Consider the following 18148-nt stretch of genomic DNA (forward strand, 5'->3'; position numbering starts at 1 on the left):
TTGAAAAATAGTCCATCAGCGCCGTGTCACAACAAAGAAAGGCGGGGGAGGGATGGGGGGGGGGGGGGGGGGGTCGTCGGGAGGGGTGGGGGGTCAGCGGCAGGAGAGAAGCAGGAGTGGATGGGCGAGGAGGGGGTGATAGGTTACATCTTTCTTCTCTGTGAGGGTCACAGGAGAGAAGCTACTGGCTCTGAGGGTGAAGAGAGGAGGAGGGTGCAGGAGGCGGTGTGGAAGAGTGGAGGGTAAGTGAGTAAGGATGTCTCTCTGGCCAGGTCAGTTTCTGGCGCTTTGGCCTGTTCTGATCCCTCCTATTAGAGAGACGGTCCCGGGGCGGCGAGGGTCTAGCTGGCTCTGACCTGTGGCTCGGGGGTAATTTAGCCCAGCCCCAACTCAGACTCAGCCCAGACGCAGACGCCCCCGGCTGGGGAGACGTCCTAATGGCCTCCCCGAGGTGTCTGGGGCTGCAGGAGCGGCTGGGATACGGCAGAGGCTGAAGAAGTAACGAAAACACAAAAAACAACACATTCTCTCACAGACAGACACCTTGTCCTAGCAGCAGGCACAACCGCTGAGCACCGTACAACTACGCATCAACTAGATACAAAATGATCAACAAGACAACACTGTATAAAAGTAATGTGCAGTATATGATAGCACGTTTTCAATTGTGTTATACATTGTTAAAAAAAATTAAAATGAAATAACTGAACAAACTTCCTCCACTTTCTTCCTCATGTTTCCTCCACACTCGTGTTGTATGACTGTATGCAGGCAGGAGCGGTGAATGACTGACTGCATACAGTAGCAGACTGTCAGCATTTGATTGGTTCTTTATTGATCCAGACACGCTCTCCATCACATCAACTCATCCACAATAAACCATTTACACAGTTTCCCTGTGCAATGGACCACATAGCCAGGCCTCAGGCCATCTCTATTCACCCACTGTGTGTGTGTGTGTGTGTGTGTGTGTGTGTGTGTGTGTGTGTGTGTGTGTGTGTGTGTAGGGGTGTGTGTGTGTGTGCGTGTGTGTGTGTGTGTGTGTGTGTGTGTGTGTGTGTTTTCTTTAATGAAATGGTATCTCCATGGACAATAATCCAAGTAACAGGATTGGGCAGGAACACACATGTCAATACAGCCAAATGGGATTGTATGCTTTTATCCATCCCCACACCAAAACATCTCTCTCTCTCTCTCTCACTCACTCTCTCTCACTCTCTCACTCATAGGTAGTGCAGCAGCACAGCAGGGAAGGTCTGACATTATATCAGTTTCCTCAAAAATGATTTTAAACTTGGCCTCAAAAAATTCAGTGCATCATCAGACAAGTTCACTTTGAGTATATGAGCCTAATACCAACCGGCTTAATGTGTAATAGTTTGTCTACACCACAGAAGAGAAAACTACAGAGCGTCTCCAGTCAGGTGGGAGCTGACCCCCTCCTGTGTAGCTCCTAATCATCCAAGAGGACTCTATTACAGGGGGCTGGCAGCTCATCTAACCCCACAGAGCAGAAGGGGGGCTGGGGGAGAGATTGGGACCTCTGCCCCTCTTTCTTTCCACATGGTTGAGCACTACACACAAATCCCAAACACACACACACACACACACACACACACACAGATGTTGCCTGGGTGTGCAGCAGAGCCACTGTGTCTGTGTGCTACAGCAGATAGCAGATACAGCACCTGACCTTACGTCTGTCTGCAGGAGAGAAGCTGATAAAGAACAGTGAAGTAACAGAGGCCGCGGTGCGCACATACAGCAGCGCCCCGCCCGACTGCATGTCTCTCATATGGTAATGCTGATGTCTCCGTGGCTGGACCTGTCTCTGGGGTTAACCCCCTAGGTGCGGAAGAGAGCTCCTAGACGCAGCAGGCAAGGCGCAGCGGAGGCATTACCAGTCTCACGACTCCCGACTGAACAAGCGCTCCTCTAATACAGCGCTGACTGCTGGGGCCTGGTCAAAAGTTCAGCCTGTGCATATGTAAAAAGGTGGCCTGGTGCCCGAGGCAGGATCCTGGGTAAAATAATCACGCTAAAACGCTGAGAAGCATGGTGCTAGGCGAGGGCGCTGATGAAACCACCCCCTGGGGGAACCGAGGTGTCTGATTGGACCAGAGGCCTGTGCCCCCCAACCCACCCCTCCCCTCCCCCTCCCCTCTTCCTAACCATTATAGTGGATGATGAGGTGCTGGAGCCATTGCCCACACTGATCTCCATTCAGCTCAGCGCTGTCTGCGCCTATAGTTAAGGTATAGATTTGATGAGTATAGGCTGGGCCCAGCTGCTCGGAGCCTGAGGGTACGCCGATCCTGAGGGAGCAATCAGTCAGTCAACAAAATGTCACAGGGTCAACGTTACAGTGTGACAGGACAGTGACAACTTCACCAAGGCTGCAGCCCAACTAACCTTGAAACAATCACCAACATTCACTACCTAGGGTTTAAATGTGTGTCCAGCGTGAGTTTTGGTTCAAAGTATATAGTCCAATAACTTTTACAGTACATCAATGATAGTCCACTATTGTAAAAGGCCTGAAAAACTGACATTTTCCTTGCATTAAATCAACCAAATTCTGTTTCATTCCACTTTTGAGCATTAGACTGCTGCTGCCAAATCATAGCACTGTGATAAAAGCTGTGTTTTGCCGGGTCTCTCTCTCTCTCTCTCTTGTTCTCTCTCCCTCTCTTTCTCTCTCTCCTTCTCCTTCACACACACACACACACATATATATCGACACACACACGCACACCACTGCAGGCCAGATCATTCAGCGCTGATAATCACACTAAAGGACACAGGGAAAACTCCCACTCTAAACACGCTGAATTAAAGAAACAGGAGTTACAGGCCTGGCCGCACAATCTCTGATAAGCAGATCAAGGCACGGGGAGGGGAACATGATGTTAGTAAGAGATAGTTTGGCTGATTAAAATGTCATGGCTCTTTATAGATGCCTTTCTCAACTCAGCAAAATGGAATCTGCTCTGTACATCAATGGCAGAGTGGGCTGTGCTCCCTGCTAATAGAGAAGTTTCTTTCCTTTGAGTCAAATCCACAACACAAAGAATACAAAATAGAAGAAGTCAAAATATATTTTGGTAATAAGATAACAAAATGCGCTGGTAAAAGATAATGGTCTAAGAGTGAAGACCAGATAAAATAAGAGAGCATGAAGCATACTTTATGAGCGTGGGAAGCAGGAACATGATTGGATGACCAAGAATGGAGCGTATGGCCTGACATGACATTTGCCTTCTTTTACTACAACAATCAAATAAAAGATTTAAGACACACATGAAGCTCCAGGTGTTTCAATATTCTCCATATTGCGAATTTGTGCGTGTGTGTGTGTGTGTGTCTATGTGTGCAGGCCTACTGTATATCACTCCACCTGCGCTCCTATAAATCAAACCTGTGTTTTAAATGAGAGGCTGGTTATTTGCGCAAGAAGACACACGGGGGCTTTGTGATTGTTTTTTGGAGTCGACATTCTGCTTATGTTTGCATCCCAGAACAATCTCCACGGATCCCGCAAGCGTACGCAAGCAATTAAAGCGATACCATCTTCATATCCCCGCAACCAATAACTGAAATAATATCACTGTTTTATTAAGCCCTTAATGTGGGGGCAGAAGGAGTGAGGAGTGGGATTCTAAAGAGGATACACTTTCAGGGCCCTTATCAACCCCAGATTTAAATAAGAGCAAATGCTCAGCTTAAGGGTGTGCCTGTGTGTCTGCGTGCATTTGTGTGTGTGTCTGTGTGTGTGTGTGTGTGCGTGTGTGTGTGTGTGTGTGTGCGTGTGTGTGTGTGTGTGGCCTTTATCAGACATGAGTTTTAGCTAATCGCTGTGTCAGCACACCAGAATTTAATTACTAGCTCTACCTTTGTCCTTTAATATTTACTAACATCTACACTACTTTTAATTAACCACATGTAGAAAAGCCATTGCCCCATTCTGAGAGGAGAAACCGCTCTGCTAATTGTGTCTGTGTGTGTCTCACAAATCCAAAACGGTCACACCAAGTGTCATCCACTCTAGGGGTACACTTCTACATCATTTGATTTAAAAAAAAATGCATGTTTTACCAATTCTGGTCCAGCTGAAATTGACACAGATCAGATTTGAGAATTAAAATCAGAAAGTGACTCGGAAAAACAGCTAAAAAAAATTGTAGAAAAGGTAAAGAGGGCCAAAAAAAAAGATAGTGTTGGGTGACAGAAATAGTCAAATTGAGGAAATGTTCAGCTTGGCATTTTGTGAAAGGTGCTGAGGAGCAGTTCCTCTCATCTCTCATCCTATGTCAGAGGGAGGAGAGACAAATGACGGCCCGAGGCCTTGTGTCTGTCAAACATGATGGATCAGAATAACGCTCCACTAAAACTCCACCACGCTGCCTTTCAACACATCACATTTTCCCTTCAGTGCAAACACTAAATTGATAAAGTATGAAGAGTAGCTAATGGAAAGATGTAATAGTCAAACTAAAGCATATATTAGGGGGCTATGGAGCCTAAAGGGTAGAGTGCTGCTATCCATTGAGAAGTCTTACAGAGCAGAGGACGCAATATAGGATATGATAAATCACAGTGTTGGATTTTATCGTTCATATCCAAAGTGTGTGAGGATGTTAACCTCAGGCACCTGACGTCGCCATACACCCCGAGAACGCTCTGTCACACACACATACATGCTCATACACTCAGATGTATTGTACACCCACACATAGACACACACACACACACACACACCAGTCCCCACACCAAGCTGCACTACAGTGGTTAATGCCACATCAGGACAGCTTAAGAGGAAACTTTAACAGTAAGCCTGCTCAAACACACGGATCCCATTAAATAAAAATAATTCCAATTCATACATTGTATAACAAAATGAGAACAAGAGAAACTCGCCTATGGGATGAAAATGCTGTTTATAAAGAACAGGGTAAAATTAGAACCACTATCATCAAAACTCAGTAGTAGCCGATGCAAATCCAAATTTGTACTAAGTATTCTGAAGGCTGTGACACATTAACTACTATTTTAGGGTACCATAGAGGGGCAATTTTAGACAGAAGTCTTATTTCCATATTCATATTTTTTCATGATGCAACTGTTCCTTTTTGTCTATTAAGTTAACCACATTTTTTCCTTGCATTGCTAATTCCCAATTCCACTGAAGACAAAATTGCTCCAAATATTGCTAATGTGTCGTTGCCTGTACACAAGGTATCTGCAGGTTTCAGAAAGTCAAATTTAAGGCCTTTTTACTGCTACCTGAAAATGGAGTTAAGAGTGACTTAATAACCAAAATATAGAAAATAAAGCAGCTGGCAAAAACAGACTATTTCCTATTGAACATAGCTGATAAAAGTTCTAAAACTACACATGAGCAACATAAGAAAAAGGACACCAGGAAATTAAATGTTTAGGACATGATGTCCAACATGTTTGGCATATTAACTACGGTCCTGTATTATCTAAGAGTGGACATGCGTGAGGGTCAAACATAAAGTGAAAGTAATATAATGCAACATGAGAAAATTAAATTGAACTACTGCTGGTACCATTCACATCTTGTGGCAAAACAATTAATAGCATTTGCCTTATTTCATTTACATTACTTTCCAACAAAAAAAAAATCTGTCAATACCACTATCTAATTTCATAGTTGCATCAAAATGAAACTTTATTAAAACTAAACTTGTATTACATGTTGAAAAAATAAGACCTCTATTTACTGTAAAACATTTTAATATTTTCTAAGGCCCTCTATTTACCGTATTTAAAGCATTTTAATACTTTAAGGCCCTCTATTTACCATATTTTAAAACATTTCAATACTTCTAAGGCCCTCTAGTGTATTTAAAGCATTCTTTCTAAGGCCTCACATTTAGACGATTTAATGTAAGGCCTTTCAAGGACCTGCAGATAGCCTGTAAACAGATAAACAGCACAGGTCCCTCCAGCAGAACAAATGGCCTTGTCTCTTAGTGCGCTGAATGAAAACAGCCTGTGAGGAGTCGGGACATAATGCCTTTACTGTTCCTCTGCTCTCAGACAGGCCTTCACAAAACGAGGTGGAGTCATCCTGCTAATACGACTTAGACCCAAACATAATACATCAGAAAACATATGGTAATAGATTCTCCTGATGGGAAGGGCGTATATGGTTAAAACATCTTTGACGGTGGAGCTTATTATTTTAGTACTCTAGAGTACATGGCTGGGGAAGGAGCAGAGACATGAGTTTGTACAGTGCATTACTGTAACCTAATAGTCGCAGTGTACGGGATCTGGAATATCACCTACCCTGGTGAGAGGATAGGGGAACGGTCTCTCGGAGTTAAATAAACAGTGACAGGAGGAAGAGGAAAACAAACCGCAGAATATCTCTCTATCTGTGAAACCCAGACTCTCTCCCCGAGCCCTCAGCACTCAGCAGATCCTCCCCTCTCCATCCTTTTCCTCTCCTCTCTCCCAGGAACGTGCCAAGACAAATATATAGGCTGAGCAAGAGACACGTCAGAGTCAGAACTAGACGGGAAAAGCTAGTAATTCAGTGCGGTGACTTCACTGACTGCTGGCGTCCCGCTCAGAATAATATTGCTATCTGCAGAATAAAAGTTATCAAATGGCGGTCACCAAACCGTTCTGGTGGCTACCGACGTCCTTAACTCATAGAAACTAATGTCTTTCTTTATAGCCAGACGCAGGACACTCATGAAGACTGTGACTCTCCCCCTCTGTGCGGTGTGTGAGATGACGTCCTCCTTACCATAGACTTGGTGAAGGGCCTTGCCAGGGTGAAGAGCAGCGTCATCAGCCACCAGCTCCGGTGGATGGAGGTGTACATCATGTTCCCAGGATGCACTGCGTTGCAGGTGACGCCGTGGGGCGAGAGGCGGCGGTGGAGCTCATTGCTGAAGAGGAGGTTGCAGAGTTTGGCCCGATTGTAAGCCAGCATGGACCAGTAGTCTTTCTGTGGGGGAGACAGCAGGGCCAGGTCCACCTTGCCACACGGGTCCACCAGGTCTGTGAACCTGGGGGACAGTACAGATCAAGAGTGGGTTAGAGCGTGTGTGTGTGCGTGTGCGTGAATGTGTGTGTGCATGTGTGTGTGTGTAGACTTTCTAACGGCAGATGTGTGGTGCTGGCTGCATACAAATCAAAGACGTGACATGATGTTCTTTAATTGCCTGCGACAGAGCTGTTAAACTCCAGATGTTTGACAAGGCCCCTTAAACATTACACTACTCGTTGTGTTATTATGCAGTCACACAGTAACATCACAATACACGGCAGTGAAACTACACTCCCCGGTGTGTGTGCGTGTGTGTGTGCATGTGTGAGAAAGAGAGAGAGAGAGAGAGAGAGAGAGAGAGAGAGAGAGAGAGGCTCCAAACCGGTGGAACACATTCTACATATTAATCCAGTCATTAGAAAACAACCAATCAAAATGTCACCTGGTTTCCTTGTTGTGATTTTACAAGCTGGCTGCCTCTTGTTTACTGTCGCCTTCCGCAACATCCTTGCTTGGCTAAATTACAACATCTGCAGGCTTTTCATTTCATGTGCTGCAACTTCATAACTACTTTAGCAAGTAGAGGTTGATAAATCAATTGCCTGAACGCCAAATGCAGGGTTGTTTTTTTCCGAAATTTGTCACACATTATACTGTAACTTGTGCCTGGCTGAATCTGAGTGAGGTTTCACAGTGATCTTACAATCAGTAAAGTATCCTGCCAGACCTACCGCACTATCAGATTGACAGCAAACCATACTGGAATGCAGAGATTTTGGCTAATGAAAATGTCTCCCGTCTGTTCATAAAAGTAGGGACCCGGAGTTCCAGCTTAGATCTATCAGAGGTAATTTCATTAAGGATATTATCTCCTCTTGTTTGACCAGACCTGATGCGGCAGGACAGCGGAGTAAACCTGTATTGGGCCAATTCCACCGTAAGCCCCTGTGTTGGAAACTGATAAAGTGTCCAGCCATTACCCGTCTGTCCATCTCTCCCACCCCTGTCCCCTATAGGTCAATGCTTTACCAGCGGACAAGGGGCTTAGGGAATACAATATGCTGCCAGGTCAGGGGTCGCACGCTGCTTGTGAGGGGAGACTAAGTGAATAAACGGGAAATCGGCGGAAACCGAAAATAACACACAAACAAAAAAGGCAGCGGCTTCAATAGATGTAATATAGGTCTGGAATGAGGTAGACAGAATGGAAGATGTAATGTGAGATATTGTCTATTTCCTCTCCTTCTTCCCCTCCCTCTATTCTGTGTCAGTGTGTAACTGACTCTCTCTGGTCCTGCCTAAGCCCTCTTTGAAGGGGTTAAGGCCGCTGCTGATTGTAGAGGAGAGAAGGGGGGATAACGGGGGAGGAGGAGAGAGGGAGAGAGGGAGAGGGAGGGGGGGCAACAGGAGAGATGAAGATGTGAGGTGGAAGGGTACAGAGTGAAGAGAAGGGTAGAGTGGGAATACCTGGCCGTCCTTGGCCTTGCAATACATTTCAACCCCAAGACATTTTCCCCGTTCTAATAGCAGCCTGAAACAGGCAACGGGACCAAAACTCGAGCGTGAACTCGCTGCTCTGACTGCGTAAGCAAGTCTTGCATCAATCACATGCTGCCAATACTCGCTTCATGACATGTTTTCTTCCCATATGCTCTCCTCCTCTTACTTCTCCTACAGCGTGTAATAGGCTGTAAGCGTTGTGACCCCAGTGAATCTGAGTGTCAAAGCATCCCCTCTGCTGCTCCTGTCCTCTCATGCATGGCAGTCTGTATAACATAACTCAGAGAGGCCCGTGTAATAGTGCTGCCGTTTGATCTGCTAGAATAACTCTGCCTATGTTCTCCCTGTCTCAGGTCACTCTGCCCAGCTCCAATCAATCACTCTGATTGGCCGTCTGACTGACTGAAGCCAGGATCAATGTCACGCACACACACACACACACACACACACACTCACTGACTCCGATACACACGGCCCAGGGCGCGGGAGTACGGACCACTGTAAGACATCATGCTTGTCTACTGTATGATGCTTAACAAAAAGATAGACCGAGAGAACAATGGATCGCAGAGAGAGAGAAAGGAGGGGAGAAAGGGGCTGAGTCAGGGGGTCAGACGGAAAGGAGCAGATACTTGATGCAAGTAAATTTTAGCTGGTAAGTCCATCCATCATGTTGATGATACGTTTAATACACACTGACAGCGTATGGGGGGAAATGAGTTTTCAGTGAGTGAGGCTGTCATGTTTGACAACACGCAGTAAGTCTGATCTATCAGTTCGTAGAGGAAAACTAGCCAACGTAGCGGCTGGGACTGCATGACTGGAGCTGTACAGCTACTGGACGAGATAGGGTAGATTTGAGGTAGCAATGCTTAAAGTCTATGAGTGTGACTCTAATGTGGCTGAACCGTTAAGGTGGGGAATGCAGGTCAGGCTAGGGTGTAGAGCTCAACGGGTGAGGGAGGGGCATCTACATGGAAAACAGGGTTCCCACACTCACTTGGACAGCAAATTCAAGGAACTTTTCAATGGCTTTCAAGGACTTGTTTGGTGAAATTTAAGGACTCTAAATCAGCATGTTATGGAGTAAGACATGAGATTGGTCAAAATTAGACATCACAGACGGCTTTTTACTCATGATCTTGTCAAGAAATCCTGGTGTAATCCGTCATTTCAAAACTGCTGATATCAACGCAAATATCCATCACAGGGTTTTCCTCAGGATGTGAGGTGTCGATCAAGTACTTTTAAGGCCATCCATTCATACTTTTTTCCTCAAACACACAAACTTTCAAGGATTTCTAAGGCTCGTGGGAACCCTGGGAAAATGTACGCACTCACAGTGTTGGAAGGTGCGTTAGATAAATGCTTCCACCACATGTTATGCATGTGTTGGGAGGTGGAGAAAAAGGGATGGCCTGGTGGATGAATGGATGAAGGTGAGCGTAATCAAGCTGTCGACCTGTAACGTGTCATGCCTCCTCTCTCCCCCGTCTTTTCTGTCTCTATCTACTATTCACAGTCAAATAAAGCAGATATACCATGGAAATAGTGTATATTTTCTAGAAAGCTAGAGAGGCCAGCGTACAGGGTTTACTGTCCATACCTGTGGGACTCTGAAGACACCACCACAACGCGGGCGGGGGCAGAGCGACGCAGGACGTCCTGCAGGCACTGGACCAGCAGGAAGTGACCCAGGTGGCAGATCTGGAAGGTGGACTCCAGGCCGTCCTCCGTCAAGCGCCAGGGCTGAGTGCACACCGCCGCGTTACACACCAGGATGTGCAGGGGCCTTATGGAGAGAGGAAGGCAGAATATAGCATGTTAAAGTGACTTTTTATCGATTATCAGTGAAAACAAAGACAACTGCAGTAGATGGAGGCCTTTTCAGAGCATTATAGGCAGGAGAAGAGGTAAGGAGAGATAGAGAGGAGAAATAAAAAAAAAAAGGGGGAAGAGACTGGGAGAAGAGGAGGGCAGGAAAGGAAGCAGGGTGTCCTGTTCCAGAGTGCAGCAGACCTCAGAGGCCTACAGAGACAGAGCAGCAGTAACACTGATATGACACAGAGGTTTCCACTGCAACTCCCCCACGGCCTGACAGGTACTGTAGATACTGAATACAGCTGGCCAGGATCCAAGAGAAACAACACGTTGAAAAGTGATCTCAAACCTCTTTTCAACACACAAGGGGTGGTGGAGGAGGCGGGCGGTGATACAAGCTCTGTGTTCGAGAAACCGCCAAACCCACCAACACACACAGAGGCTGAGGAGAGGAGTGCATGAAATACACCGACCAAACATCATAATATAAAAGGTAACTGAAGCATTTCAGCTAACACACAAAGACACAAGACACACTCCCGTTCTTACACCCGATGTGTGGGCGTGTGTATTGCAAACACTCCCGGCTCACGTGCCGGTGTGCATGGAGATTGCCGGATTGGTCAGGGCAGTGAGAGATCCTTGTCGGTGACAGCGTCGCTCCAGCGAGCTCGAAACCACGGTAACACAGCCGAACAATCCAAACACACCCCACCAATTTTTAATTTCTTCCATTAGAATTAATTATGAGGCCGAAGGCAATTTGTGTACCCTGTGTTTAAGACTGCCTACTGGATTAATTAAAAACTGGATGCTGGAAAATTAATGTGTGAATTGTTATGCCTTGCTATAATGAGCCATCCCATGCTATTACATAGGAGTGTACTGTACGATCACCTTCAGGCCTCCGAACACACAGGGTTCATTAAAGAGCACAAACCAAGTCACAAGTCAACTTAAAGAACGCCAACCTCAGCACATTATCACTAGAACACACACTAGTAGTGAGATATTTAAATTTGCAGCCAAAATATACCTAGGTTAGGCAGTCTAGCTAGAAGGCTTTGTAAAAAAAAAAAATGTGTGTGCATAAATGGCCATTTTCACCTGCAACTAAACCTGATAGAACACAAGTTAGATGAGTAAAACAACACAGTTGCTGTGATGTCAGTTTCTGTCCTGGAATTGCTCAAAGCTTAATAACACACAAAACAGGCTGGTTGTTTTTAGCCCAGTGTTCCCCTGTCTAATAGAGCGTGAAGTACAGTAACGTTGTGTTTCACAAGCCAGAACTCCTGGCTCCGTCCCCAACTTACCGGCTGGAAGCTGCGCCATGACACTGCGAGCGTGAACTACTGACTCAACTTCTCAACCTTTGACTTCAGCTGCTGTTTTAACCTAATCCTTACATCGATTCCACTTCTTGGGCTTTAAATTCGGCCCCTGCCCCCCGGCAGGACCTTACACTGTAAAGACAGAAGTCTGGCAAAAAAAAAGGAAGAATATCACCCCTAAAAATTTGTGAGCAAAAACTCCATACAACCAACTTTTCTCTGAAAGCTGGCCAGTGGAGAGATTTCCCCCACACAGCCCAGATGGGCCTCTGGTGAGTCTGCTTGTAATGTAAAAGGCCTGTTAATTCAACTGCCCACCAGTTAGTCCCTCTCTCATAAGCGCAGGTCTAATGAATGTCTTTAATAGGCCTATTGCCGCTTACCACAGTCCCTCCGTCCACATTAAGACCTCACACACCACTGTGCGCAGTGTGCAATCTCAGCGCTGGTCAAACGAGGGTGTTAACTACCAAACAGGGAGACATCAGTTTATATATTTACTTTAAATAACCCCCCTGGGTGTGACCCCTGACCTCTATGATAATGTGGGCCAGCAGGAAGAGATTGCCTGTGTGAGCTGGGCTCAGACTGCTGGTCATTAACACTGCGCTTTATTGGCCACAGGGAAACTGGCACTGGCAACACACACACATATACAGTAGATGCATATGTACAACCCATCCAGATCCAAACTCAAGCACTTACACACACACGGTGCATACCTGCTAAGCATGCAAAGATACACATATAGGCTGTCTATAGCTCACAGTTTCCCCCTCTCACAGCCGCTGTAATAGAAAAGAATGGACAAATGGTAGACTAATTTGATCTGGCTTGCATGTATTTATATGGATCACCCATTAAACGTAATACGTTTGAAATTATAACAGGATAAATGCAGTTACAAAACAAAAAAATCACAGGTAAAAACAAATTGCATGTGTTAATTATGGAACGTTCAGTAGAAATTGTATTAGGGGCATTCTGTCAGCGCTATCCTCTATCAATTACACCCCAATGAAATTGCACTGCATTCAACAATATCAATATCCAGGTAATTTCATTTCAAAGGACAGGCAATTAAAGCAGAATCGGGGTCAATGGAACACAAAGCAGCGTGAAAGCCACTGACTAAAGCACTTAAAAGCAAGGGAGTGAGAAACGAGAGGAGGAAAAGAAAAAGGCTCTGATTACATTTCACCTGTCAATGACACGCTGCGGGAGCATTATTGTGCGTGTGTGTGTGTGCGCGTGTGTGTGTGTGTGTGTGTGTGTGTGTGTGTGTGTGTGTCTGTGTTTACAAATGCATGTGTGTGTGTGTGTGTATGTATGTGCCTCCACACAGAAAGGTCTGTGCGTGGGTGTCGATGCACATAGCTGTGCGTGTGTACGTGCGTGTATGCACATATGTACGTGTTGTATGTGTGTGTGTACGTGTGTGTGTGTGTGTGTGTGTGTGTGTGTTATGCCTGAAGACATACGTGCAGTAATAGAGTGGTGGTAGACTCAGACAGCTGCCCAGTGCCATTCACAGCTCAGAGCTCCCAGCCTCCACTCTGCTCTGTTCGCCTTCTGATGAGAATTAATGTACTCTGACGTCCCGTGGGACTCCCCCACTCCCCCCCAACAGCACAGCTAATGAAGAAATACAACCTTGCCAAAATACTGAGGTGGAGAGAGAGAGCGACGCAGACAGGGCGAGAAAGACTGAGAGACAACACGAGAGAGGGAGAAAGAGAGAGAGACCGAGACAGAGAAACAAATTACAAAAAAATAAAAAAAAGAGGAATGGAAGAAATTCCGGGGAAAGTAGGGTTAAAGGTGGGTAAATAGGCATCAGCGGGCCCCCTGGAAGCACAAAGGGATAGTGAGTGTGGATGGAGGGATAGATGAGTGAGATGGGAGGAGAGCTATAGGGGACGGAGTGAGGGAAGCCACCGTGAGGTTTGGCCGCGGCCCAAAACACGTGTCCTGGATAGCCATACCCTGCCCCGGGGCTGCTACAGGCAATGACTGCCCTGCCTCTCCCCAAGGGGCTCCCCTGACGCCAACACACACTCACACACACACACACACACACACACACACACTCCCCTGCCTGGAGACCTGTGAGTGGATGAGCAGTATGGATGACAAAACACATGACCCCAAAAATAGCAACAGTGTGACCAGCCAGGAGACACAAGACACATGCCATAAAAGCTGACCACCACAAAAATAAGTGCGATGAAGTCCGTTCATCTGCTCGACCAATGTCAAACAAATAGACGCAAACGCATACACACGCTGGCTCCTGGGGCCTTGTCCATATGGTGTCCATCAGTAACAGTTTGGATGTCCTTTAAGCACGGCGTGTGTGAGAAATAATACTGATGAACACAGTGTGCGGGAATCTGTTTCTATAAATGGCCATATTCGGTTCTCCTTCCTTTCTTTTTGCTTGTTTGTGTATTTCTTTCTCTCTCTCTGAGGAAGTAGACTGTGAAAGGCTTTTGACAGTTGAGATGGGGCTGATAGCACTACCAGAAGGTGGGCCTGAACAACTGAGAGGCAATGTCAGGATTGGTTGGTTGGGTGTGCTGCCATATATTTGATTCACAGACCAGTTCCAGTCTGTCTTTTCACAATAGAGACTCTAGAACTAGGGAGATATTGCAAGAATTTCCCTGCCTGATGATGCCATTTGTGAGAACTTATCCAAAAACTTCAGAAGGGACAACCTGTCTTCAACTCCTGAGCTTCAATTCAAGACATAGAAACACAGATGAGTTCCCCCAGGATCTTGGGAAGACGAGGTTACGGGTGGCTGGATGGAGGATGGGTTGTATACTCACAGTTTCTTGGCCTTGAAAGACTCTGCAAACTCCTTGACACTGCGCAGAGAGGCCAGGTCGCACATCATGGCCTCCACTCTTGCTTTGTGCTATAGAGACAGACAACAAAAAAAAAACATGCTTGTCATAACCAGCAGCAACAGGCACAGGGTCATCGACATTATTGATGATTTTTGCAGTCATCATCATCAACTTCATTGTTGTTGTTAGAGCTGAACAATTAATCGGAAAAAAAATCTAAATCTCAATATGAACTTCTGCAATTTCCAAATAGCAGAGGCTGCAATTAATTACTTAAGAGAGAGGGGCGTCCAAACTGGATTTCTAAACAAGGTGTTTTAGAGCTCCAGGTAATCTGTGGTCCATGAATCAAGTACAATATTGGTGAAAACCTTTCATCATACTCAATCCTGCACACTGAGATCTATTTTTTTTTTAACAAAATCACTTTTCTTTAAACAATTTTCAAGTTTTAAAGTAAAGAAAAACCCATTGTCAATCATTGTCAAGTGTCAATATCGTTCAGCCCTAGTTGTTGTCATCTCCTAAAACAAAAACATCTCATACACATGCAGAGAAAACCTGTGTTCAAATGGTGGTGGTGTAGGAGCGCTGTTTCACCCAGTATACAACAGCAAGGAAACAGATAAATACAAGGATCTGTTACACAGACACACTGCTAAAAACCACATGAGCAGAATGGTGACAAACGGTCATAGTCCTGTCTAAAGACTCCTCAAGAAGCTCCGTAGCTTTTGACTGTTTCCTCTCAGCCCTGTGTTTGCGTGTGTGTGTGTGTGTGTGCGTGTGTGTGTGTGTGTGTGTGTGTGTGTGTGTGTGTGCGCGCGTCTCATCTCACACCATATGTTGGGAGACAGGGAAAAGATAGGAGAGGAGCAGAGAAAGATAAATGACTTAAGAAGTGAATGCATAGCTGCATTTACACACTGAGGGGAGACTAAAAATTCATCATCCACTCCATCCCACTGTAGCATTCCGCTGCAGGGCAAAGGCCTCCGCCGAGAAGCATACAGGCCTAAAGGAACATAGCTCTTTCGTAACAGCGTGTGACCCTGTCTTTTTGTCTGTGACAAAGCACGTCAACTCAGCCTGTCTGACTCCTTCTCTCTCTCTTCTTGCCTTTTTCTACATCTTTATCAGCACACGCCCCATCGACAGACGAGCCACCTTCCGTCTCCGTACAACATATGAGCTCACACAGGACCGCGGCGGATGTTAGCGTGAGTGCGTGGAGCGTGAACCGGGGTGGAGCATATTCCGCTCAGACAAACGGTCCATTAGACTCATCCCTCAGGCCGGAAAGGGAGACAGAGGGAGAGTGAGAGGGGGAAGATATTGCTCCCAGGATTCCCGGCTGGGGTCTGGGTTCGGGAGCACCAGTTATTCCTGACGCTCCCTCTCCCCTCGTCCCGCCCGGCGTCCCTGAGGAACGCTGTCAGCTCGCATTACACCCCGGAAGAGCGTTCAGCGTTCCGCTCTCCGACCGCCGCCGCCACTGCTGCTGCTGCTGCTGCTCCCCCGTCAGCCTTTTCCCCCTGATCTGATCTCCGTCCCGTGGGCGTCATATGGGAACGTCTTTCCTCCGCGCGTCTGTCTTGGCGGAGCTAACTGTACATGACACTCTCAGCAAGGACGCTCCATGGAGCAGTGAGCACAAAGAAAACAAGAAAGGGTTAAGAGCGCCTTCAGATGGAAATGTGACTCTTCAGGCATTTTACAGACACCTTAACTGCCCCGGGGTGTATTTATACATTCATACACAGACACACGCACACCCACACACACACACACAACAAATTCAATGTTGTGACTCAAGGGTAAAACCACGCTATCACACCATTATCTATGCCTGAATTATTCTCTTGATGCCACTCTATACCATTATATGGATGCTATTACAAAGCATTAAAGGGCTGATTATGGCTATTATAGATATGATTATAGGGTACCTGCTTATATGATCTGCACACAGCAGTAATCACAGGTGAGAGGAGACGACTGGCTAATTTAATGACTTGTCTGCGGAGTATACATTCACACTCTCCCTCACTTACTCTCTCACACACACACAATACATGCACAAATACGCACATGCGCACATACACACCCACTAATAACGGAGGTATAGTGCATAAGGGCAGCTGAGTAAGGATATATCTGGCCACCTGACATTCTCACAAGTGTGTGAGGAAGATGAGTGATTTCATGAGATAACTTTACAGTACAGATCAGTATAAAATGCCTTCAACTCTTCTTGTGAAATGGGGAATTGAACTTTACAGTGAGGAAAATGAAACATTTATCCCCGAGAAGGTCAGACTAGGCAACACCGCGATAATTAACAGGTCAGTGTGAAAGTCCTCAACAGGGTAGCCCTCCATGTGTGTATGACCAGCAGAGAAGATGAGAGCAGGTGTCAGCTTGACGAACACGTATCCCCTCCTCTAGAGACAGGGGGGCAGAGGGAAGGAGAGATGGAGTAATGGAAGACTGGAGGGAGGATGGAGGGGGGGGGGCTGAAGGGGGGCCACTGGAGCAAATCCAGCAGAGAGAAGGTGAGCAGCCTGCCTGCCCGCCTGCCTACCCTCCCCCTGCAGATTGAAGTCTTGCGAAGAAAATAAAGTTTATTGCCTGGAAAGAGGGGGAAAAAAGCATGTAAAAAGCATTAAAGCGATGGAGGTGAACAATTAGACAGATGGCCAGGTTTTGGAAGGAGAGGGGAAAAAAAGAGGGAGAAAAAGAGAGGGAGAACGCGCGGACGCAATCGTTCAGGGTTTTTATGAGGACCCTGACAACTCCTGGTCTCTTCAAGGGCGAAGGAAAAGTGAGAGGCAGCGAAGCCTCTCTGGTTAACTCTGGAGTAATCGCTGAGTGTGCAACACCACAGAGCTCGGCTCGGGGTGACAGAGCTTACCGCCCCCAGCTACACACAACCTACCGCTCTGTCTAAACACAAACGGCTAATTACGACTTTCTTAAAGAACGCCAAGTGTAAATAATCCTCGCGGCTTCAAAGGCTACAAACGACGCGGACCGCCTGTCCATCTTTCTGGCCGCGCGTCCACCAAAGAGCTGCGCGACGAAGACAGAAAACGGCAAGGTCACCATGACGATAACATGGGCATCAGATCCCTCAGCCCTCCACCTCTCACCCTCCACCCCCGCCTCCAGCCGTCAACCCAAGAGAACAGCTGTCTGTAACATGACAATGACCTTTCCGACTTTCACCAAGAGGGAGAGAGGGAGGGAGGAAGGAGGGAACTGATAGATGAAGGATAGAGAGAAAAAAGTAAAGTGTATGTGTGTGTGTGTGTGTGTGTGTGTGTGTGTGTGTGTGTGTGAGTCGAGGAAGTTGGCCACTGCAGAGGTTCTCCTCCTCTCTCCTGGTATGCATCACATGCGTTGGGGAATGAGGAGTGGTCACTGCCGTGGAGGAAGATGGAGACGGAGTGGGGGATGGAGGTGGAAGAGCTCTAATACAATTATAACTGGGGCCATCCAATCCAATAAAATGAAGAGGTATTAGAGCAGGAGAGCCCCATCCTGTTCAATAAGACACTGGACCACTCTACTAACTCTTTAAACACACACACGCACACAAACACGCA

The 18148-nt window shown here is 46.5% G+C and overlaps 1 protein-coding gene across 1 annotated transcript in view; it reads right to left on the bottom strand.

The window, feature by feature from the left end:
• Window positions 1-18148, bottom strand: part of wwox (WW domain containing oxidoreductase) — a 123472-nt gene that overhangs the window by 75402 nt on the left and 29922 nt on the right. The window contains exons 6-8 of the mRNA XM_078283249.1: window positions 14520-14608; window positions 10137-10322; window positions 6785-7049 (exon numbers count right to left, since the gene is read on the bottom strand). Of these exons, the coding sequence (XP_078139375.1) occupies window positions 6785-7049; window positions 10137-10322; window positions 14520-14608 (540 nt within the window). The remainder of the gene's footprint in view (window positions 1-6784; window positions 7050-10136; window positions 10323-14519; window positions 14609-18148) is intronic.

Source organism: Centroberyx gerrardi, chromosome 4 (genome assembly GCF_048128805.1).
Source record: "Centroberyx gerrardi isolate f3 chromosome 4, fCenGer3.hap1.cur.20231027, whole genome shotgun sequence".
In the NCBI taxonomy this organism is placed as follows: domain Eukaryota; kingdom Metazoa; phylum Chordata; class Actinopteri; order Beryciformes; family Berycidae; genus Centroberyx; species Centroberyx gerrardi.